This window comes from Podarcis tiliguerta, assembly GCF_965153285.1.
Source record: "Podarcis tiliguerta genome assembly, chromosome: 2".
Classification (NCBI taxonomy): domain Eukaryota; kingdom Metazoa; phylum Chordata; class Lepidosauria; order Squamata; family Lacertidae; genus Podarcis; species Podarcis tiliguerta.
In genome coordinates, this window is record NC_139535.1 from 94,868,359 (window position 1) to 94,884,952 (window position 16,594).

At 43.0% G+C, this 16,594-nt stretch overlaps 1 protein-coding gene across 1 annotated transcript in view; it reads right to left on the reverse strand.

Moving 5' to 3' along the window:
• NPLOC4 (NPL4 homolog, ubiquitin recognition factor) overlaps window positions 1-16,594 on the reverse strand; it is a 52,264-nt gene that overhangs the window by 6,888 nt on the left and 28,782 nt on the right. The window contains exons 12-14 of the mRNA XM_083427556.1: window positions 15,673-15,833; window positions 1,949-2,020; window positions 286-381 (exon numbers count right to left, since the gene is read on the reverse strand). Of these exons, the coding sequence (XP_083283682.1) occupies window positions 286-381; window positions 1,949-2,020; window positions 15,673-15,833 (329 nt within the window). The remainder of the gene's footprint in view (window positions 1-285; window positions 382-1,948; window positions 2,021-15,672; window positions 15,834-16,594) is intronic.

Consider the following 16,594-nt stretch of genomic DNA (forward strand, 5'->3'; position numbering starts at 1 on the left):
AGCCACGTTCTGACTTCTGATGTACATACTTCACAGTTAAGAGTACATTTTATGTGATTACGTGCAATTTCTCCCCACAGAACTGCTACTCCCACACACAAATTCAGCACAATAACCAACTGCAAATGGGAGCTTTTTAGACTACTTAGCATTTGCAACCAACCATTGTTGTTGATGTTTTTTTGCACAACATCCTATGATCTTTAAACATTAAAGTCAGTTAAATTGTTTAAAGCACCCCCCCACCCCACCCTGGCACCCACCCCAAATACGATTTGCACATACCTGAGTTTCTCCCAGAACATCACGATTCTCAATAGGGAATGGATTTTGAGAAATAGAAAATGTGTAAACTGGATCTTTGGGGAACGTAGTAGTAATCTTAAATTTAAAAAAAGGGAAAAAAAGTTGAGGTGATGACTGCCTTATTTCTTGCGTTGGGTTCCATGCTTAGGCCTCAATCTAACGCCCACCTTATTTCCCAAGGAGATACTTCAGCATGCATGGCTAAACAAGCAGAGTGCAACAAGGAATTCGTTTTCAAAAAGCACGGCTGATTCAGGAACATGCAAGCTTGAATTGGCTGTTCTAGAGTGGGTCCATCTTCTGATACAGAAAAGGTAGAAATACTGGGCTGAAGTCTTCAGCAGTTCAAACTATCAATGCCCTTCCTGAAACTGCATCCTTTTTTATAAGGGATTACTATAATAAAATCACATCATCTTCTAGAGGGCTTGTAAATTTTGCTAATGTGAGGTGGCTGTGATTTCTGGATCTATACTCTTCCAGCAGGGAGGAGATCATGTTTGCTTGCTCTCCCACTCGTTGCCCAAGGCGGACTAATATTATGAGCTGTTATATCTGAAAGTGAAGAGCTATCATATCCCAACTGCAATTCTATGGAGCCTTACCAATAAAGGACTTTTCAGTCGGGGATCGGCAAAATTTGCAACCACAACCAAAGTTGCAGAAATAGCTCAAGTCATTAGAGAATAACAAAAAAGCAGAACCGTAAAGAGAGGCTTCAGAAATTTGGTTTTGTCTCTTTTTTCAGACGCCTCCTAAGTACATATTCTGTCAATCTCCTTTCATTTTAATTATACCCCAGGTAGTCGAAAACACACACACAGATGCCTTCACTGCTTGGGTAATAAATATGTTTCTGGGCTGTCAATTGGAATACAAAGTTTGCAGGCTCAACACAATGGCCATCACTGTGGCATGAATCAGGCATTAAATGCCTGTATCCCAACGCTTGAGCAGCTATGTAAATACATGGACAAGGAGGAGGACCATGTTCAAGTTTCCAGCCTATATTACATGCTGCTGCAGTGAATCAGACCAGTGCCTGTACTATCATATCGTCTGCTGATGAATCATCACTGTACTACTACATGCTCTCATCTGGTAGAATAGTTTCCTCCCATCCTTTTAATGCTAAATCCAAGCTCCGGGGCCATTTATTGCTCCTTGATACCATGCACACATATCCTTACTGCACATCAGAAAGCCACCCGTTTTCCAGCCAGACAGTCAAACCATGTCTGGCTCGGTCACTATAAGCAGCAGACTGCTTAATCACTCCAGTGAAAGGCACAACCGACACTAGCTAACAAGCTCCTGGTGATGTAATCACCAGCATCTCTGTAGGGGGGTGACAGTTTCTACTCATCTAATGGATAAATGTCATTTCGCAAGAGCAGCGAGGTGCTCCAAGAACCACCTAACAAGGAGGCTAAAAGCTTTTCTGAAGTTTCACATCACCACTAGTCCAAAATAAAACCGCGTTGACTTACGAGCTGCTTGCTAACATTTAGCTTCCTAACAAAGGCAGGGCAGCTAAAGAAAGGAACAAAGTGAAAAATTTCACCTTCAGTGTTGGGGTGAAGTTAGCCCGTTTTTATTTCCCTCTGCAAAAGAAAAAAAGAAAAGCGTAACGGATACTTACATCTATGATTAGGTACTCCACAGGGAGTGGACGAGCTAGCTGAGTAATCTCGTTGCCAAACTTGTCTATATCCTGAAACAACAGAAGTCTACTGGTTAGACTGAATGATCAATGCAAAATTGCTAAGGAGAAATATAGATCTGGGGTTGGTGTGCTGCATGTGGGCTACTGGCTAATTCTCAGTGGATCACAGCAATCTGGTTAACTGGATTCTTGCAAAGAAAGCTGCATAACTGGATCTTGATCTGGTCCAGTACGGAATAACTTATATTCTTAAACATGACTATATATTGAAGATCGATTACACCATAACTATACAGAGATCCCAAGTACACACACTTGCTTTAGAAATTTACACACATATCAAGTGGAACGTGGGAATTCAAGGCTGTGGCTGCGTTTCTTTGTTTTTCAGTGTAGTCTATGAAAGACACAAGCCACTCACCCCTGCAGCAAATGCATATCTAACCAAGTAAGGTTAACAGTTTTGTAGTAATATGAAATAACTTAAGTCTAGAACAACTAAAGATGCCTTACTACCAACAAAAAAAGTAGGTGCGATGCAAAGCGTGATTTAGCAGGCCCTCCCAATTCACCCCCTCATGGAGTTACACAGATGTCCCATCTAGCACAATTATTCCATCCTAGGTTTGGACAATTGTACTGCCCAGGCAAACCAAGTGCCCCCCCATCCCTCAGCCATCCTTTGTGCAATATGGCAGGGAGATATCGCTATGTGAACTAGGCTTACTGAAATGGTTATTAGTGTTAACGAGGCAGCAATTTTTGAAGGCTCTTTAAAAAGGGGGTGGGAGTAGGTTGGGGGAGCAAGGAAGAGAGCTTCTGGTTCTCATATACAAACTGACCTTTCAGGACTTGTTCCACATTGCACTGTAGAACAGATTGTACTGTCGGTCACATATTTTAAATAGAACATGGGAATCCTCCCACACCTGTATAGATTTTACGCCCAGGACCAGTGGTCAGGGATGATGGGAATTGTAGTCCAAAACCAGCTGGAGACCCAAATTCGGGAAACCCTGGTCTAGCAGGTCAGCCTGGACTGTGTTGCCTTTGCATTCCAAGACTTTGCCAATCCAACTGACATTTTGACAAGCTGCCCTGTTGAATCCAAAAACCTTAGCCTTCAAATAAAGTCTCATTTTCCCATCCCTCTGCAGTTTCAAAAAAAGGAGAAGCCCCGAGCCATCCTCTCTGAAATCAGGGGCTAGAAAAGGCACACAATCTGACAAAGCCTAAACCTGTTGCGCTCTGTCTGATGAATTGAACACAAGTTCAATTATGGGGTGGGGGGGAGATGACTAGCATATGTTCATTAATCACAAACTGACAATTAGACCTGATTTATGTCAAACACACCGAGCTCAAACACTGCTTCAGAAATAAATTCGTAAGAGCAGACACTTTTCATTAAAGATTCTGCAAGTGGGGGTTGTATTTTCCACCTAAATCACCACTTAACAGGATATAAATCATTCACTCAGACCTATATAAATTATACATTTGTAATTTCCAATCAGAGACCTTACATAAAAGTTTACATTTGCTAAGCTTCCAAAAGCAAAATGTGACTATGAGGCAGATCCCAAGGACAAGTACTCGGACACAGCTGTCAATCTGCATGTTTGATTTATTGCCAGGAAGATTGAGGGCGGGTGTAGAAACAGAAACACACACACACACACACACACACCCCTCCACTGCAAGCAGTCAGAAAGGGAGACAAAGTCCTAAGATTGACATTTCTGATGAGCACTGCTAATCAATACTTCAAGATGCAGGCAAATGCTTTGGTCATCACTACAATTCTGAAAGCTACAGGTTCAAATTTTCATCTTTTTCTTATTTAAGACTGTTGCCTTCTTACCCAGAGAACTAAGAAAAATCCAGATCACACTGAATTTCTATGTACGGTGAACTTAACCTGTTCCAGAAGTCCGTTCAACACCTGAAACTGTTCAAAAACCAAGGTGCGGTTTCTGATTGGCTGCAGGAGCTTCCTGCACTCAAACGGAAGCCGCGTTGGACGTTCGGCTTCCGGAGAACGTTCACAAACCAGAACACTCACTTCCGGGTTTGTGGCATTCTGGAGCTAAGTCATTCGGGTACCAAGGTACCACTATATTCAATTTTTGAACAGAACATTTTTGATTTTCAACAAAAGAGGTGGCCAGGAGCACACTGTGCTATGAATGTTGAAAAGCCATTTCTCGCTCTGCAGGTAACCAAGGGGTTCCATGAGCAAGAGGTGAGCATCATCTCAGCCCCATTGCCAAGCCAAGGTAACAAGTGAGCTAGGTAGTTGAGTTTGGCATGGAGTCAAGGGCAGACTACTACCCCGCCAATATTTTTTTCTAACACATCCCAACCTCCCAAGTTAGCTTACTGAATAAAGGCAGCAGATCGGGGCTGGGGGCTATCTACTGTATTACACAAAACGTCACATTGATGCCTATCTGCCTGCTGAACAGAAGTTGTGGGTGTGTGCTTGGTGTGAGCTCATTCCTTTGGGGCCAAGGCAGCTGATCCAGAGAGAGGCAGAGAAGTTGCTAGATGATTCCCCTTGGGGGTGAGATAGCTCTGTCCAGGACAACTGTTTCCCTGCTGTCATGGAGAATGAGGGTCTTAGGGAAGTTTCTCTGTACCTCATGCAAATTGCGATACAAATCCATTTCAGAGCAACAATTTTTGGGCAATCGGAAAACCCTCTCCTAGATTCACCAAGGTTTGTTCCTCAACTTGACTGATATGAAAACGCAGGGTGCTCTTTGATGAATTTTCACCACGTTCCCAAATGGAACGTGGTAACGCTTCTCAAAATTAAAAATTCCAAAGAACAAGCAACAATGAACATGCCAAGTTCCATCAACCCAGTTTGTGTGTAAAGATGACTAGAAAGATTCATGGAAAAAAGCAGCTGTTATATATAAAGTGGAAACACGCAGCATATTATTAATTATCACCGACCTCTCTCACTGCAGGAAAATCCATGGCATTTCCAATCAGACACCTGCCCAAAACATGATAAGCCTGTAGGCATTCTTTTAAAGAAATGCTGATTATAGAGGAAAAACTCACAGCTACTTTTCATTTCTCAAATAAGACAGTTTGGTGTTGTAATATCTTCGGCAACAAGCCCAGAGGCTTGAACCTTTAGATATCTTGAGCTCTAGCAGGAGATATGGGAGGAGGATGGAATTTTTCTGATGGCATTTACTAGCTTAAAAACCCATTTCTTTTTTATGGGCATGTCTTCGCAGCATTTATTTGGGGAATCTTGCCCTTTTCTACAGGAGCAGTCAATACTCATTGTGCTCCACAGGATTTCATCCCATTCCTCTTCCCTTTTGGGGAGAAGGGTGTAAAGGGAGGAAAGGGTGCCTATGCCTTTTCTAGGGACACTTCCCATACCTCTAGCTCTACATTGCAGCATTCAGCCAGCAGAACATGAGCAGCTGTTCTATGCACCAGCCCTTAATCTTGAAAAGGCTGCAAAGAGCAAGATCAAATCCAATGAAACCAACTTGTAGATCTGCCTGTGCAAGAAACAACCTGCTATACCACCCATATAATTAGCCCACCTGGAACGCATCTTCAAATCCAATTAAGTTCTAATATGCAGAGACATTTTTCCCCAGCACCTGTTGACTTTCATATTTCCCTCCAGGGATTTAAATGAAAAACACTTTTTACATTATTTTTTTCTAAAGTCCAGTTACTAAAATCTGAATGGCACCCCCTATCGATAAAACAGAACCTTCTATCTTCTCCACTGCAAGTGGTATTTGTAAATCCTGTCCATATATATATATATAAAATAATAATAATAATAATAATAAAAAGTAGGGAATCATGACCCTCGCTACACACACACACAAGCTACTGTATTAGCAATTTTTTTTTTTTATAGACCTTAACAAACTTCGGTTGGGAGACAGTGAGGGAAACAATACCTTCCTTGCAAATATTTATTTGGGGACTGATGGAATGAAAAGTGCAGGGTGCTACAGACCTGGTTTCCAAAGAGAGCTATTTGCCACCAAAGATAGTACCCTCATATAGGGGCTCTAAAATCTACCCTTGATTTGCTTTTGCAAGATAAGGAAGTGGGGGCATTTAGTTCTTACCCAAGGCTTTCCAACCGCACCTGAATACTTTAGCAAGGAGAAACGTCCTATTTTAACCCCTCTCTTGAGGAAGAGCTCTGGTACAAATTCAGCAGTTGGTCTGCAACACTTCTCTCTATTGCCGACGGGATATTTTTGCCTCTTGCAGAATCTTTAAGCGAGAAGCGAAGAGGCAAAAGCAGCGGGATGGAATGCTTCAAGGTACAGGTACCGTTTGACACTATCATGGTGCCTCACATCTGCTACTTCAATTGAAGTAGAACAGTACAGTGGAAAGAACAAATACAGACAAAGCTGTGTATGGGGTTTAAGTATATTATTTGAAGATCCAGCATTGTACAAATGCGTGGATTGTTCTGAAGATACAGTCCTTATAACTGATCACTCATAACCAAAATGTGTATGCAGAGCCGGTCAATCTTTTCAGTATTATAAAGATTGCCAATACGTGGCCACTAGCATATCTGGGAAAGGAGTAAATGACAGCAGCAAGCAGCTGCTACAAGAGAACTTCCTCTACCCAACAAGCCGAGGCAAGAAATCTCTGAACGTCAAGGATGCATCTATGACTAAGGCCCTTGGCAAGCTCTTAAATGCAGGAGTGTTACTGTCAAAGCTATTGGTGGGGGCAGGAAAGAGAAATGCTCTGTGAAAGCACACTGTCAGGAGGTAACCCTTTATATGAAAAAATAATTAAGATTTAGAGATTAGAGGACAGTAACAGTGCTGGGGCTTTGATCTATGGCTGCAGGAAAGGGGGGGAAACCTGCCTTGCTGGGTCATATCAAGGTCCAGATTTCCAGCCGCAACAGCTAAATGGCTTTGGTGGCTCACAAGCAACATAATATGGCAGCAGCCACTTCACTGTCTCCAGCATCTGGTAAGCAGAGATGTCGTTCAGCTAACGTGGCTCACAGCTGTGAACAGACCCCATTTCGGACCTACAGTTGGACTTGAATTATACTAAATTGTAAGTCCGTGGGCAGGATGGGTCTCCTTTCAGTTTTTGTGCCATAAATTATTATTTTTTACTATAATCCATGAATTTGTCTAACAAATGTTTAAAAGCCCAGTGAGTTGCCATCACATCATTCTGTAACAATGCATTTCGTAAGCTAAAATTACGCACTGTGCAAACTAATGGGTTGGCATTGTGATACTTCCTGTTTTATTTACTTTCCTAATGAACTGCATGTGTCGCAGCTGCAGCACCCTATGGTGATGAAAGGCAAAAATGGGGCAATCAGGATTATAGATGACTTAACACTGGGACTTTGTTGGGCTCCCAAATACTCCCCATATGTAAGTGACTGAGGCTACAACCCTATACAGACTTATTTGTGGGGGAAGTCCTATTGAATTCCGTGGGGCTTACTTCTGAGTAGACATGCAAAGGATTACATTCCTAGTGTCTTAACCTTGCTATATGTACCTTATCCTGAATTAAAATGCACACACATAAACCTCAGCTACACCTTTGGTCTGGAAACAGAATGCTTCTGCCACCCTGCTGCTTCAGCCGGGAGAAGTTTTCACAGACCCCAGCGAGAAATGACAGGGCTGCTTGTTACCTGGCTGAGAATGGTTGCGACTGATTTGACAAGCCAAAAAACATCTGCCCGTGATTGAGGAAGCCCTGGAAATGGCAATGTGGGTTTCAGTCTCCGACTGCCAGATAGCCTGGAGTTTTAGCAGGGATTGGGCTATCTAATAGCACACATGCAGGAGAGTGGGCAGGGCTCCTTAGCCATAGAAAAGGAGACTCAAATTATGCTTAATATACGAGAAATTGTTTCCTTAAGTGAACAGTCACAGCAACTACTAAATGAAACCTTTTTTGGGAGCTTTATCAACATACACCATTCTGTACTTATATGCAACGTGTTGCAAAACATTAAAAAAATTCCAGCTGCGGAAGTACAACGCGTTGTCCAGCCTGTCTGGGACCACCATCCTGTCCGCAGTGCCTTGACACAACTACATGAAAACCTTCTGGGCTGATGAAACTACCTATCCCCAGCACAATTAAATGTGCAAGTACAGATAGGCGATACAGGTCGGTAGACAGTAGCACTGCAGAGAAGGATGGAGAGGCATGTGGAATGACAAGCTGAAATATGAGTCACCAGGGTCACTCTTCCACATGAGAGAGGAGTTGCACTGAGAATAAATGTGGGGAATAAATAGCCCCCATTCTAGTGCCGGCTGAACTGGCAATCCTGGTATTGGCTAGTTTTCTGCTTTCCTCTTAAAAAAGAAATAAGAAAGTAGTGAAGTGTATAAATGGGTTATATTGGGGCCAGAGAAAGTAGGTAGGGGGCAGAAAACTAGTCTGTAGCAATGGGGTACACAACAGGCTATTTGGAGCTAGAAAGTAGATGTTTCATAAGCAAAAGGCAAGCTGGGAACTAGAAAAGTTGATGAGAACATTTCAGTGGAGATATGTCACTGGCAATCTGGCATAAAGAACCCTGTACAGCTCTATAAATATGGGGGAGTGGGAAGAGGCTGGGCAAAGGAATCCTGAGTATTCTGAATGATTCCAACAACCAAGAAAGTATGTGCTTGGCATCTCATGTCCCCGTCTCAAGGCAACATCAACAGAACATCAGGATTCTCAATTTATCCCCAGACGGAATGAAAGGTCTCGTACATATCAAGTGCTCATAACTCAACAATACCCAGGAGTCCTGGTTTTTTAGAAGAAAACAAGTACCAGGCAGCTCTTAATAGAGAGTGCTTGGCCTTCCAGTATTGCCACTGGAATGACTTGACAAGAGGAAACCTGATATATCATACTAAAATCTAGCAGCTGGCAATTCTTTAGACCAGCGTACCATACAAAGCTGAAGCGACAGCCTAAATGCAAAACCGTATCCAGTCTGTAAAAGAACGATGCAAGGGGCAAATGTCTATCGGTAACACAAGTGTCCTCAAGTGCCTTTCATCTTCTACCCACCCCAAACATTTCCTGGACATTAGAACATCAATAACAACATAACTCACTGGGAAAGATGACATCTTTGCATTGGTCCTAAGATCATATGTATTTTTCAAAAGTCAACAAGGGAGCAGAGTCCTGCAAAAGCACTAAACCTTTGCTACTCTGCTTCAAAGGATCCATAAAATTCAGATTCCCCTTTGGATTCCCCCCCCCCCTTTTTCTTTTTTGGCACTCTGCATTTGATGGAATGTTGAGACATCCATGAAATAAGTCTAGAGCTGGAGTCCTGCGGTGCAGCAACCAACTTCAAGAGCACAAGACTCACAGGGGTGCCCAATAAGATGACAGCCAGATAATGGAAAGTCAAACTTAGCAGACTGGCTGGATGCTGCTTCAGGAAGAAGAGGAGGTGTTTGAAACACCCAGAAACATAAAAACGGAGAACTGCTCTCCATTAATGCAAATTGGAAATGGATGAAAATGCCAAATTTTAAAGAGTGTTCGGCTCTCACGGCTTCCAGTGATTTCATCTGACTATGCTATGATAACTAATGCCAATATATTTTAGGAAAGGAGATCTAAAATTTATAGACATCTAGTGTTATGCGAAATGTAAGTCAAACAACATCTGCTTGTCAGAAGTTCTGCCCCAGCCCTATAAAACCTCTAGGCTTGGTCTCCGTTGACATTCGATAAAGACCTATGAAAGGAACGCAGCGTATTATTCAGCCTTCTCTTATTCAGACTGGCAAGGGCAAAATACATTCCAAGCTTAAGTAAGTTGGAAAGAGGAAACTGGTTGAGATAGGAAAGAATTGTCTTCTAAGATAGAATACGCAAGACTCCTACATTCTTGAAAATAATGCAATTAGCCCTTTCTCCATTATAAATGGTTAACTTAACAACTCTTATTTCTGGTGCTACAGGAAGTCGCAAATACCCTGCCTGCCCACATCCAGCTGAAAAGCAGAGAAATGTACTTTTATCAAGTAATTGATATACTACATGATGCCAAACTGCTTCTAAGCAGTTTATAAAGCATAAAAACCCATTACAGATTACTCAGGTGTTGGATGCATGATGATGATATAAAGGCTGCCTTAATTCTTAATTAGCTTTCAGACTAAGTTCAAGGTGCTGGAATCGGTGGCAAAGCCCTATACAACTTGAGACTAAGATACCTAAAAGACAGTCTCAGCCATTATGTACCAAAGCAATCACTACGCTGTGCAGAAGAGGGCCTCCTGCAGATGCCATCTTATCAGGAAGTCCATTCCACATGGTATCTGAATCGGGCATTTAGCGTGGCAGCACCTGCCCCTTGGAATGCTCTCCTGTTACATATCAAATGGGCACAATCTCTGATGTCTTTTTAACATTGGTTGAAGACTTCTTGCTTTCAGCAAGGCGTCCTCAGTGGAATTTTTTTATTTCAGTCAGTCTCTGCACTGGATTTTAAATTGTTTTTATATCTGTAATTGTTTTATACATGTTTGTATTGTATTGAGATGCTTCATAGGAAGTGATTAATACATGAAATAAATAACACAGGGAATCAGACTTTCCATTCCAGACACACTCTCCATTGGTGGGTGAGGGGAGGAGGTGTTCTTCAACAGTGAGAACAGCTATTTAAACAGCATTTTTTTGTTCTGGTTCTCAAAACTCCTAATGTTCACACCAGCATAAGCCTCAAGCCCTTCACACCAGTCAAATTTCAGCATCCAGATGCAGTTAAAAGCATTGCTGCCAGTGCTGATTTAGTCTTTAAGGGGCCAAAATAAAGAGAGTGGTAAAGACATAAAAGTCTTGCACGGCCAGAGGCGTCAGAAAAATGCCTGGCTCCATAAAGTTGGAGCAAACCTGGTGCTGTTGGTTTTCCTGTTTTGGTGGTTTTTTGAGATATGAGTGAGTCATACTTGTTCTCATGGGAACAAGCAATGGCTGGAACATGCCGTCATGGGTGCAACAGCCTCCGGCCCTGTCCCACAAGCACGCACTGATGCGCACCACCCAAGGATGGCTCAAGAGAGAAGAAGCCTGTTATTTGCCCTTTAAGCACCTCTAGGCTCACTGAGGCCCTGCAGCCAGCAACGCACTAGACGTGTGGCTTTGATCCCAACATGGGCTTCTTTTGTGCAGCAAGCAACTGAGACAACTTCATGAAAAAACGTTTTCCAAAAGTATAGAAACAATATACCAGGACTGGATACTTTATGCAATGAGCAAAGTTTCACATAGGCACCGCTTCAAGTCTCTCTGATTTTACATACATCACCTCTTCTCTGCCTGCAGGAGTTTAAAGAGCATCTGTTCTCCTACCCAGCTAGACGACACAGGGGTTCAATAGCTTCTGCTGTATTTAAACTGCTGCTAACCTTGCGAGATAAATGTACTCCACATTACACAAACATTGGCTTCTTGGGGCGGATCCAACAAATTTCTAAAAGCTCTTTCATGTGAGTGCTCAAGCCATATATATATATATATATATATGTGTTTTCCAACACATGAAAGAAACAGGACACGAAATTAATTTTGCAGATTCCAAATTGCTCTTTAACATGGAACATCACCACAAGAGAATAATCATGGAAGCCATCGAGATAGAGAAACACCCTCACAACATGAACAAGCGTGACGACACATCCCGCTTGCCAGACATCTGGAAATTAGCCCTCCCCACAAAATCTGACACCAGATCCAGAGGCACACAGAACGCCATCACCAATCAACCACACCAGACCCAAACCCAGACCCTCTCCACAGATAAATTACAGACACCATCCAGTAGCCAAACCAGGGTGGCACCTCCGGATGCTGCACCCCCCTGCAATCCCTACACAGATCTGGCTGGCACAGGCCACAAAACCACAGCTCGCCCCTATACACGAAGCCAAGCCAGAGCACAACCAAGTGCAGTACAGCCATCTTCTCAGAAAAACTCTTCACAAAGTTCAAGAGTTCAAGACACGAAGGCTTTAGCAACTAATCCACACCTAATGACCCACCTAAGTGGGATTCAGGAAATCACTCAAGAAATCACTCAAGATATCCCTCAAGTAATTAAGGAACAAAAGAAGAAAAGGCACACTAGCCTGGGAACCTCCTCTCTGCCCAGAACATTGGAGGCTATACACCACACCTCCTCAACAGTATTTATAGGAACTCAAACACTGAGATCCTGCTCTGTTCCAGTAACAAGAAGCCGAAAGCACCAGCCTGAAGATGACGAGTGAGACCTCGTCGAAACGTCGCCTAGACACCCCAACTTTTACACGGGAAGACACCCGAGGACACCAAAACCTGCATTCCTGTACCCGTGAAAATCTACGAAAGCATATATATATATATATATATACACGCACACACACACACACACTCTCCAAAAACCTCCAATACAGATCTCTCCTAATTTTCTGGAAAGGTAGTTGTGCTGGTTTGTAGTAGCTGGCTGCCAAGAGACCAACCTTTAAAAAGCTTTTACCCCAATAAATAATTTAGTCCAAGTAGCTCATTAACGTCTTCCTGTTCTGGGCATGTTATAAACCAACACTGCAGGACAACAGCCTCCCTTAGCTAAACCCCTAGCTTGGATCAAAATATATTCCTTCATCTCACAAGAATGGGGCGTTGAGTGTTAAGTGCTCCTAATACCACGGTAAGGACAGAATACGGAGAAAATAAGGCAACCTTTTGTTCTGAACCACAGGCCCAAAGGAGGGTCTGTGTAAAAAATGGTTTGCTGCAGGGATACCAAAGGAGGATGTCAAGAACGCCAGAATAGTGCTATATTAAAGGGAAATGTAAGCTTTCAACACAGCCTGCAAACCCCACAAAGCCACTACAGACGTGGGTCAGACACCACAGCAGTGAGGTGTCGTCATGACTTGTCTGCACCCAGAAAAATATTCATTCCTTACTTATACAAATGATAGCATGCATCAGTTTGGCCAGACCCTCCCATCAATCCACCTGGCGCCATGAGGGCACAGGTGGCAACTATCCAAGGCTTACAGATAGCTTCCCTCTCTGGGCCAACAGCCCAGCACCCCAGATAAGCACTGCACCAAAGCGAGCCAACTAGCGTATATTAAAAGGAAGGGAATCTATAAACATATGTGAGCTCATCCTTGCAGCAACTCCCCATTAAATGGCATTTGCAAGCCTTCTGAGACAGTCTCACCTTCGGTTCAACACACCTGCCTTTTACGAAAAGAACGGTAAAATAACCTTGACAGAGTGAAAAGTTCAAAACGCACTAAATGGACTTCCAAAAAGAAAACATTTTATTCTCAGAACCTTTGGATTATTTTGCTCATATGTTTTCTGCGAATGGATGCGGATCTCTTGCTTTCTGAATATATAAAAGGTGACCACAAATTGTTCCCGCTAAGTTTTCATAAAGTCATATGGCATAAACAATAACTCTCCCCTACTGTACAAGGCAGGAACTGAAAAGTATAGAAGTATAACCAGCCAAATAAAATAAGAAAAGCCGTACTTGACGACTAAGGCTGTGCTTCGTATTCTAACAGGGCCAGAGCCTACCAGAGATATTCTGGCATCAAGACAATGTCTTAACGATCCTTTATGAAGCTGTCACTCACAAAATCTGTGATAAAGTATTGTCTAAAGAGCCAGGTCTTCCACATTTATCAAGGCCCAAATGGTCCTTAAACACAGAATTTACTAAACTTTCCAGTGATTTCATTATGTTGCATCTGGCTCAAGGATTATTGAAACACTTGCCTGAATTCCAGAGTATATTTCTGAGCAGCCTGAATTTTAAAGGCTCAGTGATCAATTCAAGTGACAGCTATATAGCCAGGCAAGGTTGTATTCAAAGAAAGTAGAAGCAATGTAATTTTGAGTCACAAGCCATAGCTGGAAATTTCTGTACTGCAGGATTGAAAAGTGTAAGTGAGAACCCTACACAAAATGGCTTCGCACTGTACAAGTAAACAGAAGTGGGACTGATAGCGGAGGCCTTAGTAAATTCCCATTCCGGAGTGCCACCGTCAACACTTTGTGCATTGGGTGTCGGCTGCACATACTAATTACTGCTTACAAAATGCTGCCATCTTAGGGAGACTTTTGCTGAGAGGATAAAAAAACCACAATACTAAAAAAAGAAGAGAGTAATCAGATTTGTCTGCTCCAGAATTTTCTGGTTTGGAAAGCACACATACACACAAAGTGAAGTACTGAAAATATCTCAAATTTTTTGTTTCTTGAATAGCAACATATAAGGCGGACATAAGGGGGGAAGAAAAATGCTGTCTGCTTGTAGTAACAGAACAGAGGAATTATTTATATCCTACCTGCTGCCCAATCTTCTGGATCTATCCATGCCTTTTTTTACATCGTTCTCCACTCAAAGCTCTCATCCTCCCTCTTTCCCCACCACAAAATTTACCTTCTCTGAATCCACGTTTTCTATTTTGCTACTTGTCACTATGCAGCAACTGATGCTGCTCACCGGGTGTCTTATAAGTATATCCTACGTAACAAAAACTATTCTCGCTGACTGTCAGAAACCTGCAGCTTTTATTGCTGCATCGTTTTGCTTCACTGAGCATCTCACCTAAGCATAATTGGGCAAAGGAAACAGCAAACATTAGTCAGGAATCCGAAGTCAACAAGAGGGGTGGCAGTCACAGCCAAACACAAGTGGCATCATTAATTCAGAGGGCCCGATAGGGGGCACAAAGTAGCTTACCTCTGACTGAAGCTGAATAGGATCTGGAGTATGATAGGAGGATTTTCAAGAAAAGGGAAATTGAGCTTATTTATGCAAGAAACTATTGCAAATCTGTATTTCCATACATACTGCTGAACTGCTGTTTGCAAGCTTGTGTGTGTGTGCGCAAGAATGCATGCTCCAATTTATACTCAGTCAATACAACAGCTTACTGTTCTGAGGCCCCCCCTAAAACAGGCATAGGCAAACTCAGCCCTCCAGATGTTTTGAGACTACAATTCCCATCATCCCTGACCACTGGTCCTGTTAGCTAGGGATGATGGGAGTGGTAGTCCCAAAACACCTGGAGGGCCAAGTTTGCCTATGCCTGCCCTATAACTTCAAAGTTCAGAGGTGTCGTTGTGGATCCGATAGAGACAACATCAAAAGCAACAAATGCGGAGCCATGGCAGAATCTTGACTTAGGTGGCTCCCCAATGCTGATGCACTGCTCTGAACAACATAGGCCAAATGTGCCAATGTAGACAGGAGATATGGCTCAGTGGCAACACCTTCCAATGCACAGGGCAGACAAGACAGGTTGTCTCCAGAGCTAGGGAGGAAAGGAAGGAAGGGGGTGCCAGAAGAACTGCTGCCCATGCAGCAATCAACCCAGAGAAAGATGATAGAACAGCTAGTGCACCTTTTTCTTTGACAGCTAGCTTGGGCATGAAAAACCATTAGCCTAGGCTTCCAAAAGCCTTTCAGAGAAGGCTAAGCACGCTCCCAAGGGCAGAAGGAAATTCCAGACATTAAGTACTGGGAAAGGGCTACCCTTCATGGCTTGCCACTATTGTTTAGTCACCTTACAGAAAAGAAGAGAGTGAACCGTACCACCTTCCCAGAAATGGGAAAAGACCACATGTCGATGGAGGTTATCCACACTTGCCTTATAGAACACATCAGGCACATATTGTTCACTGCTGGATTCCTTTGCATAGCCGAGCTCTGGAGCATCACGGCATGGCAACAAGCACTCGTCACGTACTAGAGCCATGCACTGGTTGGATACCTGGTAGCCCTCAAAGTGGACTTGGTTGTCAGGACCACCTGGGGAAAAAAGGTACTTTTAGCCACTCGAGAAGAAGGTATATATGTACACAGGTTGTAGCACACTAAAAATGGATATAAGACATCACTGAGCCAATAAATGTAAGTGCATCAAATCCAGATTTTCTGCCTTAAGTACAGTCATACCTCGGGTTGCAACTGGGCTCTGTGCGGGAGGCATGTTCGCAACCCGCATCTGCGCATGCATGTAATGCGATTCGGCGCTTCTGTGCATGACGTCATTTTGTGCTTCTGTGCATGCGTGAGCACCGAAACCCGGAAGTAACCCATTCCAGTACTTCCGGGTTCGGCGCGATCCACAACCCGAAAACTTGCAACCCGCAGCATTCGCAACCCGAGGTATGACTGTACACAGGACTCTTATTCTGAGCCTGTATTGGCTTAAGAGTTTCAAATGGCAAACAGTACACAACTTTCCAAGAGAGGTATCCAGATAGAGGGGATTTGTTAAGAAGTCATATAAATGACTGCATACAGTTAAGAGGTCACATGTATTTGCACAGTTTTATACATTTACACCCGCAAATAGTTTTATGTTTTACTGGGTTTCCGCCATTTGCACAGAACACTACGGTGCCAGGCCACTGTGATTTTTATGTTGTGCTGTAGACTTTTCTTGTGCATGCAGCACTGAGCAACACTTTCTCATACAATTAGGAGATTTCAGCTTCATCTCACACAGTCCTCGTCTTAGCAAAAGGTACCACTGAAAAGCTTTATTAAATATTGCACATGGTGGG